Raw genomic sequence first — 12,390 nt, 5'->3', positions numbered from 1 at the left:
TAATATCACTATTAGACCATTCAGTACCTTTTTATCTTTTTTCTACTATAATTAATCACAAATTAAATAACAATAATAAATTCAATACACCGATAACAAATTTGTTTTTGTTTGTTTATTCTCTTTATAGTACACAACACACGTTAAAAGTAAATGGTTTCATACGCACATTTATTATTAATCATCTTGCTGGTCTCGCCCGTCGTTCCCACGCTCTATAGGAGTTACACAAAATGCCCTTTTGCTGCTTCGGTCTCACTAACCTGAGCCATTTGCACAAAAAGAACGTTCTGATAAATCACTGGCTTGGTATACTTCGATTTTTACCTTTACATTTTTTGCGGACATCGATTAGAGATGATGTCCGATAAAAGTTATACCTGCCCAATTTTGACGGTCAAGGTGCCGTTTATCACAATAAAAACTAAGATAACATCGTAAATATTTGCTTTCATTCTAAAAAAATGCTTATTTCCGCGTAAAATGTCACATTACAAGTAAATATTGCTCTGGTAAACAGATAAGAAACATAATATGAAATACAAAACCAAAAGCATAACCATAATGGTAACCTATAGATACATGAAAATAAATAAGTATATCTATTGTATTTTAATTTTCTAATGAAAAGCATCTACATTTTGTTCTGACTATTCAACCTTTAAATACAGCAATTAACTGCGCGTTCAACGAGCATAAATGGGAACATTTCCTGAACTAAATTGGGTATAATGAGCGAAGGGCGAGGGTTGCGCGGGCGCAGTCACAGGTGCGCCGCGCGTGCAACTCCGAGCGCCTGCCTTTACATCAGAACAACATGTGACGGATGCCTAATTGTATTTAATTGCCATAGCGTGCGTGGCATGAAGGAATAGTCTCAATTTAACTTAATACCTTTTGTACACAATACCTATATTTTGGCGCAAACGACCTTCTACCGCACTAAGAATCAGGAGTTTGCCACTTGCGATTAACAAAATATATTAGAAGAATCTATGTACGCTTGTTTTGTGGTGTCTGATAGGCATTTCATATGCATTCTCAATATGGATATTTTATTAAATTAAAAGATGCAGGATAATTGAATAAACTATTTTCATTTCATTCCTAATTAGTTATACTTTCTCTATGCCTAAATGTTTCGACAATATGAGTAGATATAGATGTAAAAAAGGAATGAAATGGGTTAAATTTATTCAATCATCTAGATTAGTGTATAATTCAATTAAAGTTTTTTCTTGCAAAATTACAGAAGTAGGCACCTATTCTTAGATATAAAGAATAAATATATAATTTAAAATGAAAATAGCTTGCATGGATTCTAAAAACCAAAACTGTTTCAATATCTGGTAGTATGATTATTATTATCATTAGCAAACTGTTGCTAACTATTAAAGTTGATGTTTGGTGTTGCTTGTAAAGTGTCGTTAACAAGTTTTAAAAGTATTTAAACTTTCCGAAATTTAAATGTGTGGACATGCCAAATTAAATTTTATTGACCTATTTTGTTTTTATAGGCTGTACATAGCTTAATATTACTTGTTCACTTGTGCTTTTATTTAAAATCCGTAAAACCATTATTTTTCTTATATATTTTTGTACAATTATTAATTTAAAAAGAGGGCATCAACTATTAATTTCAGATTTTTTTGAGTATTTACAATACTTTTAATAGGATTACAGAAACAATTGTATAAATATTAATTTTTAAATAAATAAAAGATCAATTCATAAAATTATAAACATTTATTTACATTACTATCACAATAGTTTGCACGTAAATCTTACAATAAAAAAAATCTTAAAAAATAAATAACACGAATACTAAACTTGAACATATTTTTTTTATACGAAACTATTAGAAATTACAATTAAAACATTTAATGAATGGAGATATTGCAGATGGCGTACCTTTATACATGGCGTTTATTATTTATCAAAAAGATAATAAGTCAAATCTGAGTACATAGGAAGCATAGCATGCTTTTCTTCGCGTTTATACATTCAAAATGCGTATATAGTCACAATATTTATGAATAGACGATATTTTATTATTTATTTGACTTACTTTAACTTTAGATGAAGTTATAAAATAAAGATAATTGAAGTAGTAAAAACCATTACTGTTTTGTTTGAATGTAAAATTTTGAACACATGATTAAATAATTGTTAGATTACTTATATTTTTTGGCAGCTCGTTTGTGCAAAGATAATAATGCAAATATTATGACAATATTCACTTCTACAATGAATATTAAGGAGGTTTTTATAGACGCAATTACAATTGTAATTGCGTAAATAAAAATGACGTAAATACTTATCACGTCATTCGTTAATGTAACTAATAAACGATTTACTAATGACATTTAATAATTACGCATTTTTAAGCAATTTGAAGACAGAATATATTTAATAATATTAGGTACTTACTACGTTACTAATACATCGTTACTAGAGTTGAAATCTACTGTATTTATTTTATGAAGTTAACATTTAATAATGAACTACTTTAATTTTCATGATTATAAAAAAGATTTCTAGTAGCTGAAGTTCTTTGCGTAATAAGACAATTACACGAAGGTATTAAGTATACGGTATAAGTATACCTACTTTATTTGTAGGATAGAATAATATATAGGTATATTTTGTTTTTTAAAGATTAAAAAGTTTAATATTTAGTCTTTAACATTTTTATATTTTAAAATGATGAATATGGTTCACGATATTAGAGCGCCCTGAGAGTGTGGCTTGATGTGGACAGGATGTGTTGCATGTGGGTGGGCAGGATGAGCTGGGTGAGTTGGTTGGCGAGCTTGGTGACAACGCTGAGCATGAACTTGAGAATGCGCTCGTAACTCCTCGCCGTGTTCGCGGTAAGCGCGCTGCTTGTCCTCAAAATCTCTTAGCCTCTGATTATATCGCTCAATTTGATCTCGTAAAGCGGCATCCTCGATTGCAGCACGTTCTTCGTCTAGCTCGAGGCAGCCAGCGCCGTCTAGACGTTCTAAGTCAATCCAGCCTCGCCATCGCACGCACACACCGTTCATTATAAATCGGGATACAATATGAGCCTTTTAAACAAAAGAAAAATGTGTCACTCCATGACTTCAGTGTAATAAATTACTACGACCTTCTTAGAATGCAAAAAAAGGACAAAAAATATCGCAGTAGGCGGTGAAATAGGCTGGTACAATAAATCTGCTCAGATACACATTTATATGAAATTATACTCTATTATTACATCTACACCTATAGTAAAACTGTAACAGGACAATATTTATAAATAATTATTCATGAAACGTTTTATAAAAGATTTTATCGCAGAATATTTTTAGACACAATACAGTTTAAGTTATCGTTTCATATTTTATCGCTAGTTTAATAGTTGGAGGAACTATATCTTGAACGAACATACAAAGTATTTTATTTATTTATTTTGGAAGTCAACAAGTACATAAACTATCTGATTCTAATTATACATCAATTTTAGAAATATTATAATACAAATATTTAAATATTATAAATAATATTTTTACCTATTTAATTTCAGACGACGGCTATTAAGGGAGCAACATATATTATTAAAAACATTTATACAAACAATGCAAAATTACTACAACTTCAAAAAAGACACGACAGAAGGCAAGCGTGGCAATTTCAGCTCGCGTGCGTTTTGTTCCGACATTTACTACAAAAAAAAAACTTTTGTAAGTAACTATGTAGCCTGTAGGTGGCCTACAGGAATAGGAATGGTGATGAAAATTTATAGTACAAAAATTTTTTTTATGTTTTGCAAAATATTGATTATTTCATTTATTTTAGACAACTACTTATTCGAATTCATAAATATAGTTGGAATAAAATCTTTTTACATTATCAATTAGCCGAATAGATAAACCGTAAGCAATCGGTTCATCCTTTTTTCCAACAACTTTAGTAATTGTATGGATACATGAAAATATTGATGACAGAACATTTAATGAGATGAGAAGAGGGAGAGGACGACGCGACGGCGGCCATGTTGGCGGGCGTGGCGTCGCGACGCCCTCCAATCCTACAGGAGCTTTTGCATTATTGATTTTAGTTTGAAATTTTTCCCTGTGCCATAGATTAGGAGAATCCTATTTTGAAATATTTGTTACTGCTAAACCATTTGGAGGCTTCAGACATTTTTTTTAAACGATGAAATTGCACTTTAAATTTAATTTAGGCAAAAAAATGTGCCTATACATATCAGCGAGTAGCGATTTATTCAATCTCAAATAGACGCCGGTCTAGTCTGTGTAATAACTTTTGAGACGAGGGCTTGTGCACACTCGAGTGTGCTGTTAAATGAACCGAGTGTAAATAAATATAAGTATTCATATAGAAGCTCAGCAGGCGGCTTCAAGCTAACGAAGGGGCTAAATTCAATAAAACTGTTCATCAAATCGGTACCTCAAACATTACAGCACAGTATTGTTATGTAATATGGATATAAATAGGACATATTTACTGATAAAACATTTTATCGTAGATATATGTCTTATGTTGTTCTTCGTTTGTTGAACATAATAATATAATTTTTAAAAACAAAAATCTATGTGAACTTCACTTGCTTAACTTATTAGAAGTCGTCGAAAACATAGATATAGACAAGCACCTCCAGTAGGTACCTTTGTGTAAAATAGCAATGTATTATATTATTATCATAACGCAACTTATAATTTTAGTTCCGCAATTTGGTATTTCAGGCTTTTAGGACGATAGTCTTGTCGGTTATCTTAAGGTAATTAACTTTGTACTACACTGTACTGTACTGAACATTGAAAAGACCAAAATTATGGCAAACCGTCATGTATCCCCGAGACCAGTGGTCGTAAATGGCTCTCCACTTGAAGTTGTGCAGGAATATATCTACCTGGGCCAATAGTAACTATACAATAATAGTATAACTTGGCCGGCACAACTTTGAGAAGGAGGCTAAAAGAAAAATACGTTTGGGCTGGGCGGCATTCGGGAGGTTACGTCATATTTTTGAATCGTCGATCCCACAGTCGTTTAAGACCAGGGTCTTTAATCAGTGCGTCCTACCTGTAATGACTTACGGTGCCGAAACGTGGACACTTACCGTAGGTCTGGTCCACAAATTTAGGGTCGCTCAGCGAGCTATGGAACGTGCGATTCTTGGGGTTTCTCTGGCAGATAGAATCCGAAATGAGGACATTCGCCAGAGAACTAAAGTCACCGACATCGCGCTTAGAATTAGCTCGCTGAAGTGGAAGTGGGCTGGTCATGTCTCTAGGCGCATTGATGGCCGATGGAGCCGACACGTGTTGGAGTGGAGACCACGCTTAGGCAATCGTAGTGTAGGACGCCCTGTGACAAGATGGGCCGACGATTTAAAAAGGGTGGCAGGTTCAGGATGGATACGGACTGCCCAAGATCGGGATGGTTGGCGTTCTATGGGGGAGGCTTTCGTCCAGCAGTGGACGACAAAAGGCTAAAAAAAAAAAAAAACACTACATGGCGACCTAATTTTACGTTATTTAAATAACTTAATTGACGTAAAACACTTACCTAATTAAAGTTGGCTAGAAGATTCACTAACAACAACAAAACAATCATTATGAAACGCAAGTAAAAAGAGGATTATGTTGCACACATTTATTTTTCCAGATTTGAACAAAAAAGTGGAAGTATAGGTTTATTAATTTTTTTTTTTTAATGTTTAGTAGATATTTTCATGAGTCAAGGATTTGGTCAAGTAGATGATTTCATCGTCGCCACCAAACAAGATCGGCCGATTTCCGATCTACACGATCATTTTTTGACCTGACGCGGGATTTGAGCCAAAAAAAACCTCGGAATCTGCTTGCTGGAATCTAGCGACGCGAATAACGGAGCCGGCACCTGCTCTAACAGTGACGTATTGACTTATGGAGCTGATAATTTGGTTATTAAAAGTTTATTAACTTTCCTTGTTTGTACAAATGTTTGTCAATCGAAATCATTATCGACATATATATAGAAACTTGTTAAAAGTAAATTATGACGCCATTGTAAATATTCCTATTTTGTTAATCATCCGAAGGTAGTCTTGAGCTCCAAGAGTGTATTATAGTACGAACAGCAATTTCATGTTAAATAAGAACTAAAAAGAGTTTTAATATAGGTAGCATTATTCCAAATTGATGAAATAAATAGTTTTTTTTAAGCGCATGTCCCGCGAGGCTTAGTCGTCATGCTGATGATAAAAACTGAGGATTAATATAGATAACGACACAAGTTTCGTAATTAAATGTTAACTTAAGATTTTTTTTTACATTAAAAAGAAAGTATTTGTTAAGAGCTAATGTGCCAATCACTTCATTGTTGCTTCAATGAAACTGAACTATCATGAATAGCGTTAATTTCATCCGAAATGGACGAGTTTAAATCTTACCTAAATGATGGAAGGATCGTAATGAAAATATAATTACCGAGATCGTTTGTGTTTCATGTTTAAAACGACACATTTTAATAAGTCAATTATTAACTAATCTCCAGAAATAAAAATGAATTATGGCCATAAGGTTCTATTTATATACGCACCAACATAATTCAACTGCATATAATGCGATGTTAGTTCGAAACTTGAAACGTGTTCTCCTCTTACAACCAGAGTTCCTTCAAACGAGGCGTGAAGAGGCATCTTGCGGGCTGGCAAGGCGAAGGCGGCTAGTGCAGAACGTTTTTCCCGTCTGTACTGGCCGTCGTCGCGTTTGGATTCTACTACCACTAACCATCAGTGTGTCAGGTGGAGTAGAGTCATTTGCCCTCACGGCGAATATAAAAAATAAATAAATAAATAATAAAAAAAAAATATACACTCGATCAAAAAGCTAAATTATTTATATTAAGCCGGAGTAGTAGCATTTACGTAAAATCGGTATTAGAAGTGGCAATTTGGCAATCATTGAATTTTAGGTTTCGGTTTTTCTTTTTAAGTTTATCTATATCTCGGTAGGTAGGTATCTTACTTGAGAAAAACGCAAATTTCTACTACTACTACATTAAAATAGCTATGATAATTATTTAATCGTATAAAAAGTTATAGGTTTAAAGATATCAATCCTATATAAGTTATTAACCTAATTGTTATATTTTGTTTTCTGTAATAATTGTATGCTCCTGATGTTTTTTACCAAAATATTAACAAAGTATATTTTTTAGACTTAGTTAAATTAGAATTTAATAACAGTCTTACAAATGTGTCTCGAAATTAATGCATTACCACGATTCAAGTCATCAACATTAAACGAACCGGTCAGCTTGTGAAGTTGTCATTCTTTCGTACACGCATTAAAGTGACTTGGAAGCGTGACCAACACGTTATGTTCGGTGTTATAACTTAATACGTTTTTCATTAGTAGCAATGTTATTTATGTCTTCATTTTGGTTTTGAAAATTTGGAACGGAAACGTGCGTTGATGACGTGCCATCAGCTAGATATGTATTTCTACGAGAAATGATGTCATTGGCGGACCATATACTACGTATAATATGACTCACTGTAATAAGTTTTATTTGACGCATATGTATAAAACATAGGTAATGCAAACTGATCGGTTGGGTTGTGTCTGGTAAAACATTATTAACTTAAAAATGAAAATATTTTTAATACATATATATTAATTGAACTTAAAAAAATAATTATTTATGAACGAAAAAGGATTTTTTAATGCTGTGTTTTCATCTATTAAGTTACAATTAATTATTTTTCTGTAATTTATTGTGTTGATGTATGTATACCTCCTAATTTATTAATGTAAAGTTTTGAGATTGAAATAATTAAAGTATACCTTGCCACTTTCTTTCTGGAAATCACAGCCACGGTTATTATACGGCGAGTGGTCGAAGACGAGCTGGAGGTTAGTGCCGGTAGCAGTGAAAGCGATCTCTGTGTGGCCCTCTCGACAGCCGCTTGTGAAGCGCATCTGCCGCTCCTCTGGCGGACGATCACGATAGCCCGTATATCGTACCTTATTAAACAAAATAATATCGATTATGTAAATGTACTTTGATATTTTAGGCATTTTATATATTTGTTAAATTACTGGAATTAAATTTTGACTTTGACGGGAAGGAAAAACTTAACTGTAGGAAATATCCTGCTATACTTTTGATATCTACAGAGGACTTATATTTGTTTTGCTAAGTTTTCCTGTTGATCTAACTAACTTGATTAATGTTAATGTTAAATTTTAAGTATATTTTTTTGAATCCGGATATTATTGCATTCTGTAAATAATGTTTTTTTAACCAAAACTATAGTAGTTGTATATGTAATGTGTGACCATAGAAGGAAAAATAACAAGGAAAGGAAAACTAGCATTGGACAAGCAGACATATTTTTTTCAATTAAAACCCACCTCGCTTTCCCTGCTGAGCCTTTTGAACAAATCATCTGATTCAAATTTGGCTTTTTGATCTGGAACCACACGGGGCATTTTGAAGATAAAACGAGGTTTTGGCTGCTCGTATAGTCCTATTGAATCGAAAGGTAACATCCCTGCCAAAGCAGCTGGATCACTCATTGCGTGCATAACACGTATCAACTATATCACGATTACACAATTAACATAACTCAATAAACCCTTAATTTGGTTTCACTGAAGGTATCAATACAATTACAAAGAAATTAAAATTTTATTTCGCGACGTCCTTCCTCTGCTACAACCGGCAACTGAATGAACCTTGTAACAATTAGTTGGGGAGAATTTCCATCAGGGCGGAGCGCTTTGATAGTGGGGCGGCTTGCAGCCAATGACAATGTTTTATAACACCGCCCCATCAAACCGACGCCTTCTTTATGCAATTTCGGGAGCTTTGGAGCGGAAAGAGGGTTTTCTCCCCTCGACATGTTTCAAAATAAATACTGTAAGCAACAAAGCATATGAATGTATAATGATCGGCATTATGCTATTTCAACATTTCGAGTGTTTTATATACTTGTATCAGACCATTTGTTCCTTTGTTAACGAGATAAATGTACGTTATGTATTGATGTGCGTTATTAGGGGAGCTTGATTTCAAGACCCGATACTGTAGAAATATGATATTTTACTATACTATAATTATAATAATAATATTATTGAGCTCTGACACTGAACGTGGTTTACAGTTAGTTATACTTAAAACGTTCGTAAACGTTGTTATATAGTGTGTGCAAAATATATAAATTTATAAAATAAATATAAATTGTAAGTAAATATAAGCTTATAATGTTGTCAATCACAATAAAAATTCATATTTTATTTGTATAGTCTAATAAATTAAATGAAAGTATTTTTGTTTTATCTGTTTATTATTATTATTACACTTAATTGAAATTAAAAAATAATTAATTTGAAAATATTATAAGAACAAGAACCTACGTAAGTACTTACGTAGGTAAATATGTCAGAACGTTATAATCTAAAATATAATTAAGAGATTAATATTATTACAATATTAAAATTTAAAATATTAATTATAAGAAAACATAGGTCAAATTTAATTCAAAAGGCTGGTATATCTAGGTAAATAAAAAAACTTGAATTTTATACCTAATCCTTCAGTTTGTTCTAATTCGATCTTCTTCTGTCATGTAAATGGCGATAAAAACATATCCTTTTAAGTAATATATTATAAAGAACCAAGTAAGATTTAATCACTATAACGACAAAATCTACTAATAAAAGGTATCCCTTACCTTCTATCAAACAACAATAGGCGGCATGAAGTGTTGTGAAATGTATCGAATGTTTTAAAAGCATATTGATTCGTTCGCTTCTTAAAACTCAGTGTCTACGCCTCGCTTCTATTGTTTACGTTTCAAACAAAAAAAATGTTATGAAACCAGTCGAAAAATTATTTTATATTTAAGTATAGTTTACTTAGTATAGTAGGTATATTTTATTTGTCTTGTAGATTAATGTTACCACAATTGAACATTTTTAAATGATTTCGATTTCAAGTAACGTCCTAGGATAGCTATTGACAAACTAAGGTGTGTGAGCCAGTCTAACGACAGGTACAAGAGACATAACATCTTAGTTCTCAAGGTTGGTGAGGCATTGACCATGTAAGGAATTGTTAATATTTCTGACAGCGATTATGTCTATGGGCGATGGTGACTATATACATCAGTTGGCACAAATTGTATATCGAATTGATGCAATAAGCTTACGCTAAGAGGACTTCGCGACTAAACTGCCGAGTTAGGAGATTCCTTTATCCTTACAACTGCATTGTAAAGAAAAGTAGCGCTCTAATTTTTAAACCTCAATTTTGTTGGTGTACAGAAAGGTAGTCATTATTTGCGCGACTTGTGATTTGTTAAATTGTTTTATTTGGATTTTTAAGAGACGAGGAAATTTTTAATTACTTCACCAACTAGTAACAGTAAACAGTAACAGCCTGTTAATGTCCCACTGCTGGGCTAAGGCCTCCTCTCCCTTTTGAGGAGAAGGTTTGGAGCTTATTCCACCACGCTGCTCCAATGCGGGTTGGTAGAATACACATGTGGCATAATTTCAATAAAATTAGACACATGCAGGTTTCCTCACGATGTTTTCCTTCACCGTCAAGCACGAGATGAATTATAAACACAAATTAAGCACATGAAAATTCAGTGGAGCTTGCCCGGGTTTGAACCCACGATCATCGGTTCTAACCACTAGGCCATCTCGGCTTCCAACTAACCAACCAACTAGACTAACTCATTTTATCAAATACTTCATTCTGCGAAAAGGAGAAATTTCTGTATAAATCTATCTATGAGGTTTCGTGAACAGCTTAAGGAAATATTTCACAGTTTAAAAAAATAAACACAATATTAACATTTTTTTGTGATACTTTCATTGAGACTATATTATTTGTTCAAGTTGTTTTTTCTGTTAAAAGATTTGTTAATTTAGTAATAAGCTTATAAGCTGTAGATCCTGAGTACAATATAAAATATATCCTGATCTGCTTAATTAAAAGTGAATTGGGTTTTCTGTTTAAAAATTCTCAGTAGTAGCCCGAAACTTGGTAGTTCTCTGTGTTGTTAGTCCTGCTTATAAACTCTTTCTGGTCGTGTCAAACTTGCCGCCCTATCGGATTTTGAGATTGAAGGAATAGAGGTTGCAACTTACTCGTATATTTGTATCCGTAATTCTAAACTATAATACATCAGTTGGCTAGTCTTCTTAACAAAGGATGCTGTGGCCAAAAAAAGGTGAACATCATTATGGAATATTCATTATAACTTCGATTTTTCATAAGAAAAGTCAGTGGTGATTTTTAAATATTATCTGTACATTTTTATAATTCAAAATCGAAACAAACATTCAACAGGAAAATGTTGATCTCATCACGTACTTCTGATTATTGAAATAATGGCCACGTGTCGCAGAGCCGTTGCGTTTGATCCTAATGCAATGCGTGGTGCGAGGCTTACTCTAGAAGGGCGAGCACGCGGCGCTAGTTAACCTCTCGATGGCGACCTTACTAAATGAAACTATGATTTTCATTCAACCTCATATTTAAAAGCATAAAATACGTGTGCTTTGAACACATACATATTCAAATATGAACAATAAAGATTTCTTGATTGTTATGAAAAAATAATAAAAACGTTGTTAACGCGGTAATAACTTACATTGACATTGCCATGATCCAAATGGCATATAACAAATTATATTTAAAATGAATATATATATTGTGAATGAAAAATAATATGCTTAATAAAATCACCTACTAAGTAGTTGCACAGGTCTCAGGCTGTAACCGTGGAGGCCAGTAATTTCGTCTGCAGGTAAACTATCGGTTCATATTTTTTGTAGCATTTTTCACTACGCTCTACTATAGTGGCTACATTTACTACAAAATTAATATTTACAAATGATGACCGTGGTGGTCAGAATACTAAAAGAATTTACTCGATAAACCGTAATAATTCCGATTCTCTGAATGAAAACTCAACACTACCTCCAATCATCAGTGGTATAATTTTATCAATAAAAGAAACTAATGTTCAACTAAAGTATACAAGGTAAAAAAAGCGTTTTTATAAATATAAATATTTAAAACTCATATCTGCTTCTATGAACTGCGCAAAGGAAATGATAATAATGTAACCATTATGATGAGAACATTAGAATTGAATTTGTCCCACGCCTACGTAATCTAATCTATTTATAGGTAACTTTTTCCACGTTTTCTTGAGAAAAATTACATAACAATACTAGCTGTCCATCCCGAGTTCGTACGATCGAAATAACAAATATATTTTTTTTTATTAAAAGACAAAACAATCAATCAACTATTCTGAAAACTAATCATGCAGCACCTACGAGGTCCAATTTAAACTATCCAGAGAAAAGCTTAAACATTTACTAAAAA

The 12,390-nt window shown here is 32.7% G+C and overlaps 1 protein-coding gene across 1 annotated transcript; it reads right to left on the bottom strand.

The window, feature by feature from the left end:
- Positions 1-1,731: 1,731 nt before the first annotated feature.
- Positions 1,732-8,723, bottom strand: LOC126780893 (protein big brother-like). Its single transcript, XM_050505580.1, has 3 exons — positions 8,394-8,723; positions 7,824-8,003; positions 1,732-3,071 (listed from the first exon to the last, which is right to left on the bottom strand). The coding sequence occupies exons 1-3, from the start codon at positions 8,565-8,567 to the stop codon at positions 2,718-2,720; spliced, it is 708 nt and encodes a 235-aa protein (XP_050361537.1). The 5' UTR covers positions 8,568-8,723; the 3' UTR covers positions 1,732-2,717.
- Positions 8,724-12,390: the final 3,667 nt, after the last annotated feature.

Source organism: Nymphalis io, chromosome 3, assembly GCF_905147045.1.
Source record: "Nymphalis io chromosome 3, ilAglIoxx1.1, whole genome shotgun sequence".
Lineage (NCBI taxonomy): Eukaryota > Metazoa > Arthropoda > Insecta > Lepidoptera > Nymphalidae > Nymphalis > Nymphalis io.
Note: the sequence above shows the minus strand (reverse complement) of the source record. Positions and strands in the feature narration are given on the sequence as shown.